At 42.8% G+C, this 17,042-nt stretch overlaps 1 protein-coding gene across 2 annotated transcripts in view; it reads right to left on the reverse strand.

Moving 5' to 3' along the window:
- Positions 1 to 17,042, reverse strand: part of TANGO6 (transport and golgi organization 6 homolog) — a 1,470,654-nt gene that overhangs the window by 979,093 nt on the left and 474,519 nt on the right. For both annotated transcript variants that reach the window (XM_069635546.1, XM_069635547.1), the window contains one exon: positions 2,904 to 3,080. In XM_069635546.1, the coding sequence (XP_069491647.1) occupies positions 2,904 to 3,080 (177 nt within the window). The remainder of the gene's footprint in view (positions 1 to 2,903; positions 3,081 to 17,042) is intronic.

A 17,042-nucleotide genomic window follows, 5' to 3' on the forward strand; every position in this document is an offset into this window, starting at 1 on the left:
AGAATGGATGAAGCACAAGAAAAGGGAGTAAGGCAAGAATGTGAAAAAGGAAAGCTAAACGAACAAGCAAATACAAAGCCAAACGTGTTGGCTTTTGTGACGCATAGGCACTTGCACCATTTCCAATAAAAGCACAGGTCCTCATGGCATAGTTAAGTATTATCAAAAGACCAAATACTTGAATACTACGAAATTAATTACATCAATAGGCCAGGTATTTACTACATTGCATAAAAATGCCCTTAGGCCTCCAAGTACTCAACTCATTGCCAAGTACTTCATACAAAAGGGTCAGGTCTCCCAACATCGCCACATATTTGGCAAAAAGCTAGGTACTCCCTCGCACTACCAGATATCACAATACCATTGTCAGGTGGGATCATCAAACACCCATTGACTCCTGCCACCGACATGTTGCCCTCAAACCCCTGCACAAAACGGATCACAGTTGCAGCGTTCTGGCACTACACGCAACTCTTTCGAAGTCGGGCACAGAGTATAGACGCGTCCTTGCACTCTTCCCCACCCCTTAGCCCACCCGACTGCTCTGACTCGGACCGTGGGCCAAGGAGGTGCAAGCGAAAAAGGCAAAGCCGGGACACTGGAGAGCAGCGTTCCACTACTATCCAAGTCCCACCTACCTTACTAATCTAGTTAGAAAAAGCAGAGTGGACTCTAATGCCATCCCTGCTCTTAGCTTCACATGGTGATTTGCCGCATGTGGATTTGCAGCATGGGTCCTACCCCGGCTTACGTACACGATCCTCTCTGTTCTCGCGTCTCTTTCTCTGCAACTATGTCTTAACGTACTTGCCCCAGTAGTGTGGATCTTTTGATTTAAAGAGACATCTTTTCTTCTAAGATAACGGTATACTTTCTGAGTTTCTTTGTCCCAGTTTTGACAGTTCATTTTTTCTCCTGTTTTAAGACATCCCATCTAGGCTCTAGTATATCCAACTTGATGGAGTCCCTCACGGGAACGGGAGTCTTTGTCCCCAAAGGGTGAGTCTCTCCCGGTAAGGTCCCACTTGCCTCTACCTCTAGAGAGGGTATTTCGAAGCGGGCTCACCTTCCTAGCCTCACAGGGCCCTCCCCTTTCCCTCCCCCGGGGATAAGGGACAAATTCGCTTGATTGGTCACATGGGGGACACAGTTCAACTCAGAGGTTGAGACGAGAAGAAAACTAAGGGCTGGAAGGGGGCCCGGGGCACCAGAAATGTGGTAAATGGACTCAAGAGAAAGAGAAATGAGATGCTGGAAGTGAGTGAAACCGGCAAAGGTGAACGTGAGAACAGGAGAGGTAGCGATGAGGAGGACTAAGGAGCAGACTATTGGGGCATTTATGGACAGCGCTATCTAAAGCAACATATATGTTTATGTTTTGAAACTTATATACCACACTAGGTACCCAAAGGCTTAAGGGCACTTAACAAACAAACATCGAACTAGACAAAGCAGGCTGCAAAAGCAGACCAAATAGCAGGTCAAAAGGAGGCTCCAAAGAACAGGTGAAACATGATTGTGAATCGGGGAGAGGTTAGGAAAAAAGGACTGCTCTCAGCTTTTTTTTAAGACCTCTGTATATGCAATAACTCTCATGGAAGGCAATAGAGTATTCCATGCTTGTGGAGGAGCTGATGCAAAGGCGGCATCCCTAGCCTTCTTGGTCTTTCAACTGGGGGTGATAAGAAGATTGGAGTCATCTGATCTAAGAGCTCTTGTGCTCTGCTTTCGGGTGATGACTTCTTTCAGGTACACGGGCATTTGTCCCTGCACACATTTATGGGTAATCAGGAGCAGCCTAAAGGAAACCCTAGCCTGAATGGGAAGCCAGTGGAGACTTCTTCTTGCCTCTGACACATGATCTCTTTTCGCGAGGCATTTAACAACTCTTAGCGCTCCATTTTGTATAACCTGGAGACGGTGAAAGCTCAGTAGGGAGACATGCCGGGCACAGGTAGAATAGAAGAGATGTTGTGGAGAGGATGGCAGCAGGGAAAGGCAACAAATAGATGGGCAGAGAGAGTGGGAAGCAGGCAGAGATGGATATGCAAGAATGGTGCCTCGAGCTCTGGTTGACCCCAACTTGGCAGAATCCTGTGCTTTTAACAGTGCTTTTGAGGCTGAGAGAAAAGATACTCCACATCTGAAGTTGGCAGTAATGTTTCTGGTCACAAGAAAGTGGCAACGTAGTGTATTGGTCATGAGAAGCTGACAATACAGTTATTCAACATCTGGAAATGGAACATACAGGTAAACTGAACGAGTGGAAGGTATTGGTGCCGCTGGGAAACTATAATCTGCAGAAATATGTCATTAGTATCTGGCAATGCCATTCATTGGGCATGGGGCAGCTGGCAGCACCTACTAAAAGCATTGAGGAACTGTCAATAACTTATTGGGCATGCAAAACCGGATATTATCTGCATTACTGGGGAATGCGAAAATCCCGATTGTACCGACAAAGGGTACCTTTAAAAACTATGAGCGGTTGTCACATTGCATTAGCCACTGTGCTTGAAATGCATTATTGCATCGTTTCTATAATAAGTTAATCCACATCACATTGTATTGAGTTCTACTAGAATAATTTACACATACATGTGTACACTCACAAGTAATTTAACAGGGTTGCAGGAGTCCTCTCCCTCCCTGTAAAAAAATGTTTTATGCAATGCCACCTGCCTGAAGAACTTCATATCTACTTTACACTAACCACAATAAAACAGTACGTACTTGTTGCTAACTCCACTGTGGGCAGAGTCCACCGCATGCCAGGCTACCTCTGCAACATGCATCATCAATGGCAGACTTTGAAACCAACAGAAGGCAAGGCGTGGAGTGATAGGCCGAGACACCCAGCTCCGCTATAATTAGAGCCATGTAGGTTAAAGGGGACTTACCTGACAGCCTCCTTCACTTTGAAGATTGCACCACCTTCACTGGCAGCTGCAAAGCGGCAGCGAGGGTCGAGGGAGGGCAAGGTGCTGGCCAGCCCTGCCAGCTGCTTCAATGTCGCCACAGCTGCTGGACGCTCCAACTTCTCCAATAGCCACAGAAGTATCTCCTGACACGGCGACCTGGGGAGGCAAGCGACCAGTTAGAAGACACTCCTCAGGCGTGGACAGGCCCAACCCTGGTGAGACGGGCAGGATTGGTGGATTACCCCTTAGTAAACTACAGATAGGTGGTGTGCTAAACGGGAGTGGCTTGGCTTCCTATCTTGAGAATAGTATCCAATGGTATGCAAAAGTTACATTCTGCCAGCCTAATTTGGTGAAATTCATACTTTAGGAATTTGTTTTCCACGCCTCTAACCAAATGGCGTAAAATAAATCCTGCAAATAAGTAATATAATGGTATTTTCTCTTTTCTGCAAATGTTTTATTGGTATTCTTAATGTGGATAGTAACATGGGAACCAGTGTAACATAGTAATTACCATGACTACCAAACAATTAGAAAGACTGGATGTATCCCCCACGTCACATTAACACAATGCGGATACAAACGGGATGGAGAACGGATTGAACATAAAGGTGTGATGAAAATAGAAGAGAGGCAGATCTATTTACCTTTAAAGGCAGCCCACACGAGTTGGCAATCTTACTGAAGTTCTTTTCTTGGGAACATGACGTTTTCCCTCGCAGAAAGAAGCACACGCTCTGATATCCAAGTCTCTATATAATGAGCCAGAGAGCTAGAGTTTCAATTTTTGAGAATGTGTTTTTTTGGCCAGCACTAAAGCTCCGTTTAGCCATTTATTGGCCAATCAAGAAATACATACAAAGCCAGGTATCAGGCCCAGAACACACAGCCGGTAAGTGAGGGAAGAGTTCCGTATCAAGTTATTTTTTTTATGACCCCCGCCCCAGAAGGTCAGACGTTTGTCACAGGACCAACACAGATGAAGTGAGAGGTGTCCAGCAAAGACTGAAGGCGATTCTCTGTTGTGTGTATCGGAGATCTATGGGATTTCTCATCAGCAAACTGAGGATAAAACTACTAAAGAGCTTTCGCTTAGTTTTATGAAAGAAAATACAGCAACCAATCAATCTGCAGGATCAGCAAAATATGTGAAAAACTCTGGGTAGTTTGCTGAAAGAATTGTGCATCAAATTGTTTTTTTGGCAGCAAAGCAAATGGAACATTCAAGTTTACAGTATACAATTATTAGCTTGAGTATTCAATTCATTATCGTGGAAAAAATGCAGAAAACCTTTGTTGCATATTTTTTCAGCAAGCTTTTAAGAAAATCTGCAGAAACCGTCAACTTGATGGTTTTTTATTAGTTTTGAAAACTGCAAACCCCAATTTGCTGACTTTATTTGATGCATATACACGGATTACATTTTGCAAGAGCAAGTTTATTTCGTAAAATTGGTCAACTTTAGGGCACCATTTCAGTTAACTGCGGCAAAGAAAAAATGCACACTTTCGATCATCACTAGGATCTAGATCGCATCTCAAAACGTGGCAGATAAAGTAACAAAGCTTACCACCAGAGTTTGATGCTGAAACTAGCGACTGTCTAAGTAGGAGAACGCAGGAATGATGGACTCCAAACAAACAGACATTTACTCATAGAAAGGGTGGCAACCTTTTAGTTGGGCTATTAGATGGCACTTGAGCACCACCCATAAGCCGAAATTATGGCATTGGAGTATGGGTAGAAAGATGGCCTGGTAGGAAGGACAGGTTGTGGGTGTGTAGTCATTTACCTACCCATTGAATGCCCCTGGCCATTCTAATCCCTATGGTCACTCCCACCCACTACCTGCCCCTCTCCACCCAAAACACATCCTCCTAGGATCTCGGAGTTCGTTCTACCGATCAGAAACATCAAACTTTAGCCTGCTAGTGCTTTTTTCTTAGGAGACGGTTGAGAGTTGATGGCTTAATTACTTCTGTAAATGGCTACTGGTGAAATAAACATGCCTGAGGCAAGTGTGCTTTAGCAACTTGATTATCTGTTCCATGCACTGAACTCGGATTAAAAACCAGCATTTACAAAGCCAACAGTTTGGGCTTATGTATGGGTAATTGATGGGCATTTGCTAAGAATTGCTGTCATAGGTTCCGGTAAGCACACAATTTTCCATCTGTTGGAATCCTATGGCCAGGTAGTAACATTATATCAGGGCCTAGAAAATGCCTATCACATACCCAAACAAAAGCCCAAACCATTGGTTCTGCCAATGCTTGTTTAGTAATGTGGATAATTTAGATCTTCATGCTGAAGGCAAGTCCCTGTTTACACTCACGCCAGAATGAATGCAACCCTCTAGGGACATAGGCCAAGAGATGGTTTGCAAGGGTAACAAGGTTTAATTGTACAGAATACAAAATATCAGCAAAGGACTCTGCTGCTCGAGAACATTCTGCCAAAATCTACATGAGCAGCACTTTCAAAAGGTATTTCGCTTCACTGATGACATCATCATATATAGTAGAAATCTGCACAGTCGATTGGTAGGACTATATACATGGGCCTGCTCCATATGGGATGCCAGGCTACAATTGGCTCGTATTTCTGCCACCCGTCAGGTCCCACGTGGGTCAGCTGGGTTCATCTCTCCATTAAGTGAAGGTCAGGTCTCTCATAAATTACAACTTCAAAACTGTTATACAATGTTAAGCCAGCTACTACATCCCTGTGGCGTGCACCTAGGAGGCTTGGGGCTGGGATCAGGGGGAAGGGAGGAAGAAATACAGTCACACTGACCCACGCATTCTGAGCTTTGTTGATACTGCTCCTCTAGCACCCAATTTATTCCTCCCTGTACCTCATTTTACAAAGGATGTACTTCTGGGACGAGGTGAAATAGTAGCTTATGCTTAGATCTTTTATGGCCATTAGGTCTACGATTTGGACTTGGGTCGTTCACTTATTTTAGAACGCAGGGGTGTGGGCCATGGCTCTGGGTAGGTTGGGTGGGGGTTAGAGGTCTGATGACAGTTCGGCTATGATGAATAAGCACGGCAAGGAGCCTGGTGTTGTCTCACAGACTTGCAGGGCACATTCCTCCCAGCGATACTGAGTAATTGCAACAATGGAGGGACAAGGGGAAGCTTCTGTGAGGACTGGCTGTGAGGGCTCATCTCATAAGAATAATCTGGGTCTAGTCAAGTTTTTCTATGGAGCCAAAATTATGCCACGCGGCGATGCAAAACTGTGCATCTATCATAACTACAAAATCGTGTTCCTCTCTATGCACAGACACTATGTTTATATATCTACACTTCGTGCTATATTATACTAATGCCGTGGCGAGTTTCATAGCACAGTCTTCTCCCCCTTTCGCACTAAACGATTTCTTGGGGATTTGCCCTCAACTTAAAGTGCCTGGTATAGGCTCATTTCCATCCCAACAATACCACAAATTCATAGGCTGGCACATAAGCCAAATCCAAGTTACTTACTGCATCAACGGGTACTAAAGACTACCAGTACACTACAGATGTATGCGATTTCCAAAGAGCAAACCTAGCAGAGAAGCAATAGAGTCTACAACCGTCACGCCTAGAATAGCAGTGCTCTTTTGGACCCACTGGAATATTGCCCATTGTCACATTAGATTGTCTTCTGGGGAATTTAAGGAAACTGAGTGCCTTGCCTGAAGCCATCATCTATGTTAGCTTCAGGCTTTCCTACAAAACAAGGAAGGAGTAGAGACAATGACTGTCCGTCAGACTGTGCTGCAAAACTACAGAAGTAGCAAGACTCCTCGCAGCATTAGCATGGATCCATGATAGATGAGAATTCCACACTTTTGTGCAACGCTCCAGAATGCAGGAATCTAATCAATGAGCCCTGGTATCTTTGGTTGCCTGAAAAGCAGGAACATAGCTGCCATACAACCCAAATAGCCTGTCTATCTAGTAATCCAGTAACATTTGAAAGCTCCAGGGACATCTAAATAGTGTAAGGTTCACTCTTCCTCTGATGAGGCTGTAGGAAACAGAGAACAAAATGATCTCCCGATTAATCAAGAAATTTGACAAAACTTTGTAAGGCTCACAGGAGGGAAAAGCCAGAGACTGACTTACACCTCCTTCCCATCCCCTAGCCAGGGAAAATAGTATTCCAAGGCACCCGTTTCAACTGGCAGCCATGGACTACAAAGGCTTACTGGCCAAAACAGAGAACTGGATTCAGCCCCAAACGTAATGAGGCTTTATTACAGAATGTAACAAAGGTAGAAGCTTGTTAAACAATGATTAACAGTTCTTTAATGAAAAACATTGCTTTTCTGCTCTGTAGTCAGCACTGGATACAAAGTAGGATTTGCAGGATTCGACATGGAATGCAGAATCAGATAGGAAACAAATGACAGGATCCCAAAGGGAGTATTTGAGCACTTTAAGGGCTTCATTTTCTTTGATATTGCTCCTTGAACATAATCAGAGACACTTGTTCTTATACTGCATTCTTTTAGAGCACTCTATAAAGATTTAGAGGAAAGACTTGCTTTGAGAACTGGGTGGCCAAGCCAGAGACTGATGGCAGTGATTAAAGATCAGATCTGTGCTTGAGAGAAGTCTCCTCAAGATGGCCCAAGGGGGTGGGGGGCTACCGATAGCCACAACAAGTCCAACATGAGAAGTGACCAGAATTTTGCAGCACAATAGAGATTTCTTAAACTGCATCATTATTTAGGAGAAAAGAGTAATGGAAGGAAACACATATCAAAAGGTTCTTATTTTACTATTCACATCCAGATGAAATGCTTCCCTTATTTATTTAATTTTTATTTAAAAATTATTTGTAGTTTACATATAAATTATAAACTTTTACAATATAAATTTGTTTACATGACTTAACAAATAAAATTCCACTAATAGTAATATTTATTCCTAGATGCCTAAAGTACTATCAGTGTTTACACATCTCTTCTAGTCCTCAATAGTTTGCAATTAACTTTCTATAGCAACAAACCAGTGGCTAGTGATTAACAAGTTACTTAAAACAATTCTCTTGTTGCATCTAATTCATACCCAAAGTAAAGCATCCGTTACTCTGAGTGAGCTTGAACCAGAGGTAAACTCATTTTTCTTTATCAGTACAACCTCAATTTTAAATAGTGGACGGGAAAATCGGCAGCTCGGGTCACCGTTTAAGGAAATGACTTGGTCCCACCTCTGCATGCGCTCCAATGTAGGAAACTGATTTAGCTTAAATCTCATATAGATGTTTCTCACTCTGTTACATGGACATTTAATGATGTATAAAGAACGAGACCCCCTCTTTCGTGATCTCAATGCTTATTCCATACATGTACAATATTCTTTGTTTGCATCCAAGGTCATTGACCAATCCCATTCAAAAAATTTACGTTTTTTTCTAAACACTCCAATTTTAAGCTCTTCAATGGAAACATCAATAGTTTCCAAAGTTTTATCCATTTTCTTTCTGAATAGTTCCAAAGAATGTAGGAACCACCCATCAGTAACACATTGAGGTCCTGAAAGAGTGAGCCTCTCGGAGGCATCGGTATTTCTGCATATCTGCAAAGTTGTCGCCAGGTCTACCTGGCTGCTAAAGACTACAGTCCCAATTCGTGTGGGAAAATTGTGTTTTGAACCGAAGCAGCCAAACCCAATGTCCGTTTCCACAAATTCCCCTGAATCCTATTCAGTATTAGCTCTACATTCAACAAACACATATCCAAACTGAAAAGGATAATAGGTTCCACCTTTAATAAATAAAATTCAATGAGAGGTAACATCGAAAATTTACATTTCCCATATATAACCTTCATCATTGAAGCCAGGGGATGTGCTTTAGTTTTCAAATACCCCTCCCAGTATTTGTAAGAGTTTACATCCGCCAGAGGATAACCTAAATATCTGATAGTGTTTGATTATTCTAATCTTATTCCTGCAATATTCCAAAAATAAGATTTAATCTTTTTAATATTGTGGGAAATGATAATTTGGGACTTTTTTTGGGTTAACCACCAGATTGTGTTGCGTGGCATAATCGAAAAAGATATTTAACTTGTTCTGTAGGCCCTGTGTGGTACTGTCAAACAGAACAATATCATCAGCAAAGCATAGCCAGTGTATCTTGAGACTCCCAAGTTTTGCCGGAAACGAGCACAGACCATTCCACAGCTTGTCCATGTCACAGAGATACAGGTTAAACAATGTGGCTGCCAAGTTGCAGCCTTGTTTTACACCTGATTCTGTTACAATGGGTGGTGTGAGAGTCCCTTCTTTGTTTACTCTTACTTGAAAGGTTGTATTATTGTGAAGCATAGCAATTAGTTGTATCAGCCTTTTTGGAAAACCAAGATGGAGGAGTTTGGCCCATAACACTTCCCTAATCACAGAGTCAAAACCACTAGAAAGATCAAGGGCTGCAATATATATCGCCCCATGTTAGTTTTTTTTAGATTTAGCAAATATCTGAGATATTAAAATTGCATTGAGGGAGGTTCCTATATTGTTCCTAAAACCGGATTGAAATTTTGAGTATATGTTATTTGAAACAAAGTTTTGCACTTGTTAGTAGCAAGAGCGCAAAAACTTTAGCCGATGCATCCAATAAGGTGATCGGCCTAAAGTTCGAAGGATCTTTCGGGTCACCTTTTTTAAATATAGGAACTATAATCGCGTTAAGCCACGATTTGGGAATAGAATGTGTTGCCAGAATGTATGTAAATTTGGTGTATAGGATGGCAGCCCAAAAAACCGAATCATCCCTAAGTATATAAGAAGGCCCCCTCGCTGCTTTAGGGGCCTTCAAGCTTTTGATGGTATCAACTATATCCTCCATTGAAAAAGTCATATTGTCAGCATAATGATGTGTCAAAATCTCAGACTTGAGGTTGTGGAACCCAGTAGGCAGTTTGAATTTTGCTCCAATGTAACTCTTCCAAGATTCAACGGATATTGAGGAGCCTAAGGCATGGTCCTCAACTAAGTTTTTACCATTTAGGATGGACCATAAACAACGAGCATCATTCTTCATCAGTACTCACATTATCCGTTAGTTTTCGTTGAGACTAATCTTATAGTTTATTGCTTTAATCAGATTCCTATACTTTAGACGCACTTTCTGTTTGCAAACTATATAAGAAAACGTATTCAAGTTTAGTCTCAACAACTTTCGTAGACTGCCATTTTTCTCACGTTGGAGATGGCTATTTCGTTGTTATAAATTTCTTGCCGTCCACTGGAGGCATGCCCAGAACATTTCAGTAGGGAGAAGATATGATTCTTTATTACTAAAGCGTTCCATTCCTCTCTTAGAACTGAACTACATCTCATATCTCCTCCCTCTGGAACTCTCCATACGTCCCTGTGTACCAAATATGTCAATTGTCTACATATGCGGGGATGCCATGCCACTGAGGTCTGAGCCCGTTCAAGATTCACCAATTCTAGCAACAAGTTTTTTTCTAGCAATACCAATTGGAGTCTGAGGGTTAACAAAATAGGTGCATGATCGTTAAAAGGTGCGTCAACTATGACTATCCTATTTACCATCCTCATTAATCCCACAGAGACAAAGAAGTAGTCTAAGTAAGATGCAACACCCCCTCCGCTCCATGTACGCACATGTGGGTATGGTTTAAAATCCACCCTCACAATGTTCCAGTCTCTAAAATATTGATTCCATTGTTTTCCCCTATTAAATAAAGTTCCTTTTCGTTTAGATATTTTATGAATCTTCAACATTGGGACCCAGACCGAGACATATAGAATTAAAGTCCCCCCCAATCAGTATCATATAGTTTGAATTCTTCACCATTGCATCCTGCAGAATTCCATCTAGCACATCTATGCTTTTATCTAATGTGTTAGCTGCTGGATTGAAGTAAACACATATAATTAAATATACATGCGAGGGACATCCACTTAGACTCAATTCAACAGCCAAGATAACATCTGCAGCATATATAATTTCAGAGTTGTGATCAATTCAGTTACTTATCAATATAGCCACTCCACCAGAGGTGCGCCCAGCTACTCCTTGTCGTGCAGGTACACTAAAAGTTGCATATCCATCCACCACAAGTGCGTTCACAGTCATGGTTTCCTGTATGAATAAAACCATGGGAGACCAGGTACTGTCAGGACTTTTAAGCCAGTCTCCCAGGTTTTTCATCCCACAGCAATTCCATGAGATGAACGTGACTTCAAATTGCCTAGGATTGCTTTTGTTTTGCCGCCATGTCTAGTATGGAGGTCATCAACGGCGCCAACCAAGTTATGTTTGATGTCGCCCGCTAATGCTGAGATCTGGGCAATGAAATCAGCTGTCTGTTCCAGGCTAGAAGAGGTATTCTTGACACAAGGCGGATTTTGTTAGCTGACTAGCGGTTCGTCCAGAAAAGCATCAGCCTCTTCTATGGACCGAAATAGACATAAATCTAAGCCTCGCAATTCAAAGTCCTTCCTGTGTTCCCACAGCAACCATACTAGGATTATAGATTCAGGAGCCCAAATCATGCACAGGTTGTTATAGTTTGCCAGTCTGATCCACTCTATATCGCCAGAATTTAATGTCCTCAATTAGGGGCTACCCTTGAGGACATTAAACAAAAACGATCTGTTCAATCTTTGCTGGCCGTTAATTTTGGGGTCACTTTGCCATCCCAGGATGTACCGTGAGTCCTTTGTAAAAGAGACTTCATCCATCTCCATCTCAGAATTTTCCTGAGGATTTTGCGGTTCAGTTCTAGGCTCCATGTCTTGGTGAGTGGAATTTCTGGGGATATTTTCATGCGTGTTACAGACCCCATTCCCTGTTGACACAATCTCTTTTTTCTGAGAAGTTGCTTGTTGCGACATCTACACTTGCATGTTCATCACACCTTCCCTTGGGATTATCAATGACACCATTACCATAGTGAACAGATTGTTTGTTCACAATGGGTCCTGCACTTTTATCTTTGGCATCAAGGTTCGAAGAGCTCAAATGTTTTTCAGCCGTATGACTGTTTGATTTGTGATTGTTCACGCTTGCGTGTCTACTTGTTTTATTTATATCTATGGGGTAGTAAGATGACAATCAACCTTGTTTCTGGAGATTTGATAGATCAAAGACCTCAACATCTGAGGCCTGCCCCTCGATTTTCATTAGCCTTCCTTCTGGGCGATCCCAGTTTTTGTTCTAAGGGCAGAGCCAAATTAAGTAATGCTTTAGATTCCTCGTTGTGTTAAGTCAATCACTAGTTCAATGGCCGACTCATTGCCATGACTTCTTGTGTTTATGTCTTGCTCACCATTTACTGCATTTTCATTTCCCTTTTTTTATTTTTTTGTTTCTGGGCATATCTTGGGTGCCTGAGTTACTATTTTTTTTCTTTTTTTGGTTTGCTTTTTTTAGCGCCTTAGCCTGTGCGGGTTTCATTTTACGAGAGAAAAAGACTGTGCTGGATTCCTCTTGATCATTTCCCTCTATCTCAACCTTAGTTACATAGTTCACCTGTCCAATGACTGGCCGTATTGTCAAACTTCCGCTATCCTGCTCTACAGATGTAGTGACAGCACCCTCAATCAGTTTAACGAGGGGTGATGGGCTATTAGGAGGCTCCTCCATCTCTCCAAGAACTGTAGTGCCGGAGTCAGCCACATATGTACCATGCTCGTTACCAATATTAATACTGCGGTGTTGTGAAATGAGATAGCGAAACACGTCATCCAGTTTTAGTGAGTTTGCTTGAATAGCCCTTAGTAATGCCGGATGTGATGGATCGGCAGAGGCGGTATCTAATTTAACCCCCTCTGCTACCACTTTTGCATAGGAACCCCGCAGGCTAGATTCAACTTTCAACACTTCCACAGTCTGAGTGCTTGAGTCAATCCTCCCGGTTCCAACAGGCAGAAGCATTTTTGAAATGTGGGAGTCTGATAGATTCATTCTCTCAGACTGACAGGTCACATAAGCTAACATAAAACCCTCTATTTTACATATTTTCCCCGATAGGTCTGACATTGTATCCTTTATGGAATTCAAATATGCATGGGTCAAGTCATGCCCTTTATCCAGTAAATTTAGGATGGATGTTATGACTGGCAATGACATTTTCTTCTCCTCTATCTATTGGATTAATGTCTATGTTATCATTAGATGCTGAGTTGTTGTTCATACCATCCTTACTAAGAGAATGGCTATCATCATCTTCAACGGTCGCATTATCATGGGGATTATGTCCTAGCCCTGCCCCAACACCTCCCCTGCTGTGTGATTAGCGGGAGAGATAGTTGATGGCCTTGATAATACTGGGACTGTAGTGCTATCTTGTCCTACTATGGGAACACCATAAGTCTCATCATTAAGATTGTGCAGACATATGCTTTCCACTTCAGAAGACAGAAGCACCGCCGGTGAGCTGGGTGCCAGTGAAATGCGATAACGCCTTTCCCACTCATTTGCCAATGTCGGGGCCATAATAGATACATCAGATATTTAATTTATGGATTCCTTAAGGGTAAGGTGAGCTGGTTTGCTTGATTTACATGTTTCTTTTCCTCTACAAGGTGTAGTAAACTGCAATTCATCATGGATAAATCCTACCCCTACGTTTTTAGCACATAAATGAGTGCCCAAAAGAGCACCTGCACTGTCGTTAGGTTCGACTGACAAGGATTGCAAGCTGTAAGGAACAGTGTTACCATCCATTTCTCGTTCCTTAGCCAAGGACACATAAATTGGGGATGATCTCCTCCACGCTTGAATCGTGTAATTGGATGGGCACTGTTCCATCTAGTGCCGCATTCGATTTTACGTCGGAGATGCTGCTCCCCACCATTATCAATCACTAATGCAGCCCAAATTTCAATTTCCCCAATCACTTTCCACCAGCAAATTCAATAGGATTTAACTATACCAAAGTTATCCACATAAAGAGCACACTTATGCTGGTTATTCAAAATATCTACTTACTTTCAGTAAGTTTGATCTTAAGTCCCTCCACCGTCCACCCGCCGCACAGTCGAACAGTCAGTTCAACACTTGCGGACACTTCCCTTATTAGGGATATGGTGGAGGAAGGCTGCCCATCTAGGATGCAAATAAAGCACTACTGTCATTTAGACTGTCCCCCACATCTAGAACAGGGAGATCACTGCTTTTGATTTCCAATTGGGGAAAGGTGTTTTTCACGAGCCATTGGAATGTTAGTGATACCCACCAGATGAATACAAAAACATGCATATAGTTTGTCTATGGAGCCCATTTTCTCATTCCCGTATGTTAAGGTGAACATTCCTCGAGTAGCCAGCAATTTCATGTAGAATCGCAGTGGTGTTCTACTGGAAGAAAACTCCTTTGGCTTGAAGGGAAGATAGAAAAGATATTATGGCATGAAATATGGTCTTAAGCTTTAGGTCCTTTATCTGGAGGACTTATCCTTAGAGGTCCATAGCGGTATGGGGGCCAATACAAAAGCTTGCAAGGCTGGGTTCTGGTAAAATTGTCTTTACAGGCCCAAACCAGAGGTCAGAGATCAGACTCGCCAAAAGGCTAGGGCGATCGCATGGAGTTTATGGTTCCCCATCCAGGGTCTCTCTCCAAACTGGATCAGTTTCAATAACATTCATGGGCCGGCTAACTGGCCTATGAATTCTTTTGTTCCAAACCCATACTGTTTGGTGCATGCCTGAGATTCAGAACGAATCAAGACCAGAAATACTGAGCAGAGTCTGACACTGTTCTTAGATTTACCAGTACTGGAAGAGTCATTTGTCTTAGGACGAGTAACTCTTGCATGAAAGGGAGCACTTTTGCCTTTTAAGTGGACCTTTGCACTGGGGCATCTGCTTTGGCCTGTGCGGCCACCGGTCTTGGTGATTGGAAGGAGTTCTTGCGAGGGAGAGTGTTTGGCCTTTTGTTATGCCTCACTGTTAGCAACCAAAGGAAGAGCCTCACAAAAAGCCAGTTTATTATATAACTGTATATCAGCACCTTGGATGGAGCCCTGGTAGAATTCACAGGAACTTTGCACCAGAGACAGGTGGACTAAGGTTCTTTTAGCACCTCACTCCAAGCTATGCCACTACATCACCAAAAGGAAGTTCTTGCTCTTATGCACAGCTGCGAGTTTCCACGGTTGGTACAAAAGGGTTGGGACTGGGCGGGCCTAAGCGCACAGCATTTAGCCTGTAAATTGGGTGGAATAGCCTGGGAAGAACAAATCACTTGCTCAAGAAGCTTATGAAGGAAAAAAAAAAAGAAGTACACACCGTAGACTTTGATGCCTCTTCTGATCCTGGGTTTTCTTTGAAATGACAAAGCCAAATATGATGCTCAATTGCAGGTGCATGCTACTGCTGAAAAGTGTTGTAAAGCATGCTATTAGGCAAGTAGTAATCAGGCCCCAGGTACTGAAGGCAAAGGTGATTTGGGTCAGCTTCGGAGCACTGCCGATGGCATGAATGGAACTGCTTAACTCCATTTTAAATACCACAGGGTGGACATGAGCCTGAAAGCCTGTGGTTCAAGGAAGGGGAGGGTTGGGGGGATGCCAGGCAAACTGGAGAAAAAAAGTAGCATAACTGTAAAACAGATGCCGTTGGCAAGGAGGTGCTTGTGGGATAAACTGGCAGCTGCAAAGGAGCGCCAACATTGCATTTTGAAAAACAGGATTTGTTTAGCATATTAAGTTCTGGTACACTCTCCCATAGGAAAAACAGCCCATGAGTTGAAGAAGGACCATACATATCAGTAAAAAGTGTCATTACACACAAACCTCTCAGGGATGACTAAGATGAGGATCTTTTTCTGTACATACAGATATCAGAAGTGGGATCTCAACATATTATTGACAGCCTACTGGCGTGAGGGGAGAAGGAGCAGTGGTGCATTAGTACCAGGGCCAGACAGTAGAAGAAAAAGTAGTTTAGAAGCATCAGATGCGGAGAAATAGCAAGATGAAAGAGCGCCTGGAGACCGTGCAAATGGCAGATGTGCGCTGCATAAATTCCAGAAACGTAACGAAACTTGCGTTAGTATGTTGGGAAATGTGGTCATTATTTAAAGGATCAATCTTTTTTCTGTCTTTCACACAATGTGGAATATTTCGATTTTTCTGAAATTGTTCCAGAGCTCCTCAAGCCGGTCAAGATGCAGTAAGACACATGCTTTGAATGAGGCTACCACAGAACATCAGTACATAAAAAACACAAGTATAATCTAAAAAGGTATCTGATTGTTGTGTCCACATTTTGAAAACCAATAATTCAGGAGGAACAGGAATTTCAGTGACTGCTTACAAGAAAGCACATAATACTTTGCTACACAACCAGCCCTTAAATTGCTATCTACCTTGGAGATGTATATAACATGGCATAGGTTATGTACATATTTGGTTTTGGAACACTTAAGCTACCCATCATCCATATCCGAGCCTCCTTCAGTCAACCAAGTTAATAGAATCTAAAATCACTCGGCATACTAACCCCTTGAGCCGGCAGAGACACTTCTGAAATTAGCTCTTTGGTACAGGACAATGAGATACTGCCATCCAGGTTTGCAGACTTTCTGTCTAGCTGTTCAAACTCTGAGTCCACCCAAGAGGCTTCCAGCACTTCTGGAACTTTCCTCAGATTCTCCAATCCTCCTACCCCTCACCCCCTCCGCCCCGATCCATATCTTCTGTTCTGTCCAAAATGGGGAACAGCATCCTCATTCTGAGCAGGACGTTGTCACTGACAACCTGGAAGATTTCAGGTCTAGGTGGAGAGTCCTAGGCATGTCGTGCAAAGAAGTCAGCTAATTCCTGGATGACCTAGACATGCTGGTGAATGGAACGGAGTTCCCATCCAGTTTCAGCTCCTCTAGCGGAAGTACTGAATTTTCTGGCAGCACTAAAGGAACAAAGACTAGCATACAGGACAGTGAATGCTTATCTGTCAGCCATATTGTCCAGGCACAATCTAGTGAACGGTCTACCTGCCGGCGAGCACCCTCTGGTGTATCATATGCTAAAGGGCATACGCCTATCTAAGCCTCCTCCAGCCTGATACCATGAATTGTGGGATGTGAACAGAGCCTTGACCACAGAACTCTGAGTTGTCTCGCACAGCACT

Source organism: Ambystoma mexicanum, chromosome 1q, assembly GCF_040938575.1.
Source record: "Ambystoma mexicanum isolate Mex_15411 chromosome 1q, UKY_AmexF1_1, whole genome shotgun sequence".
Taxonomy (NCBI): Eukaryota; Metazoa; Chordata; class Amphibia; order Caudata; family Ambystomatidae; genus Ambystoma; species Ambystoma mexicanum.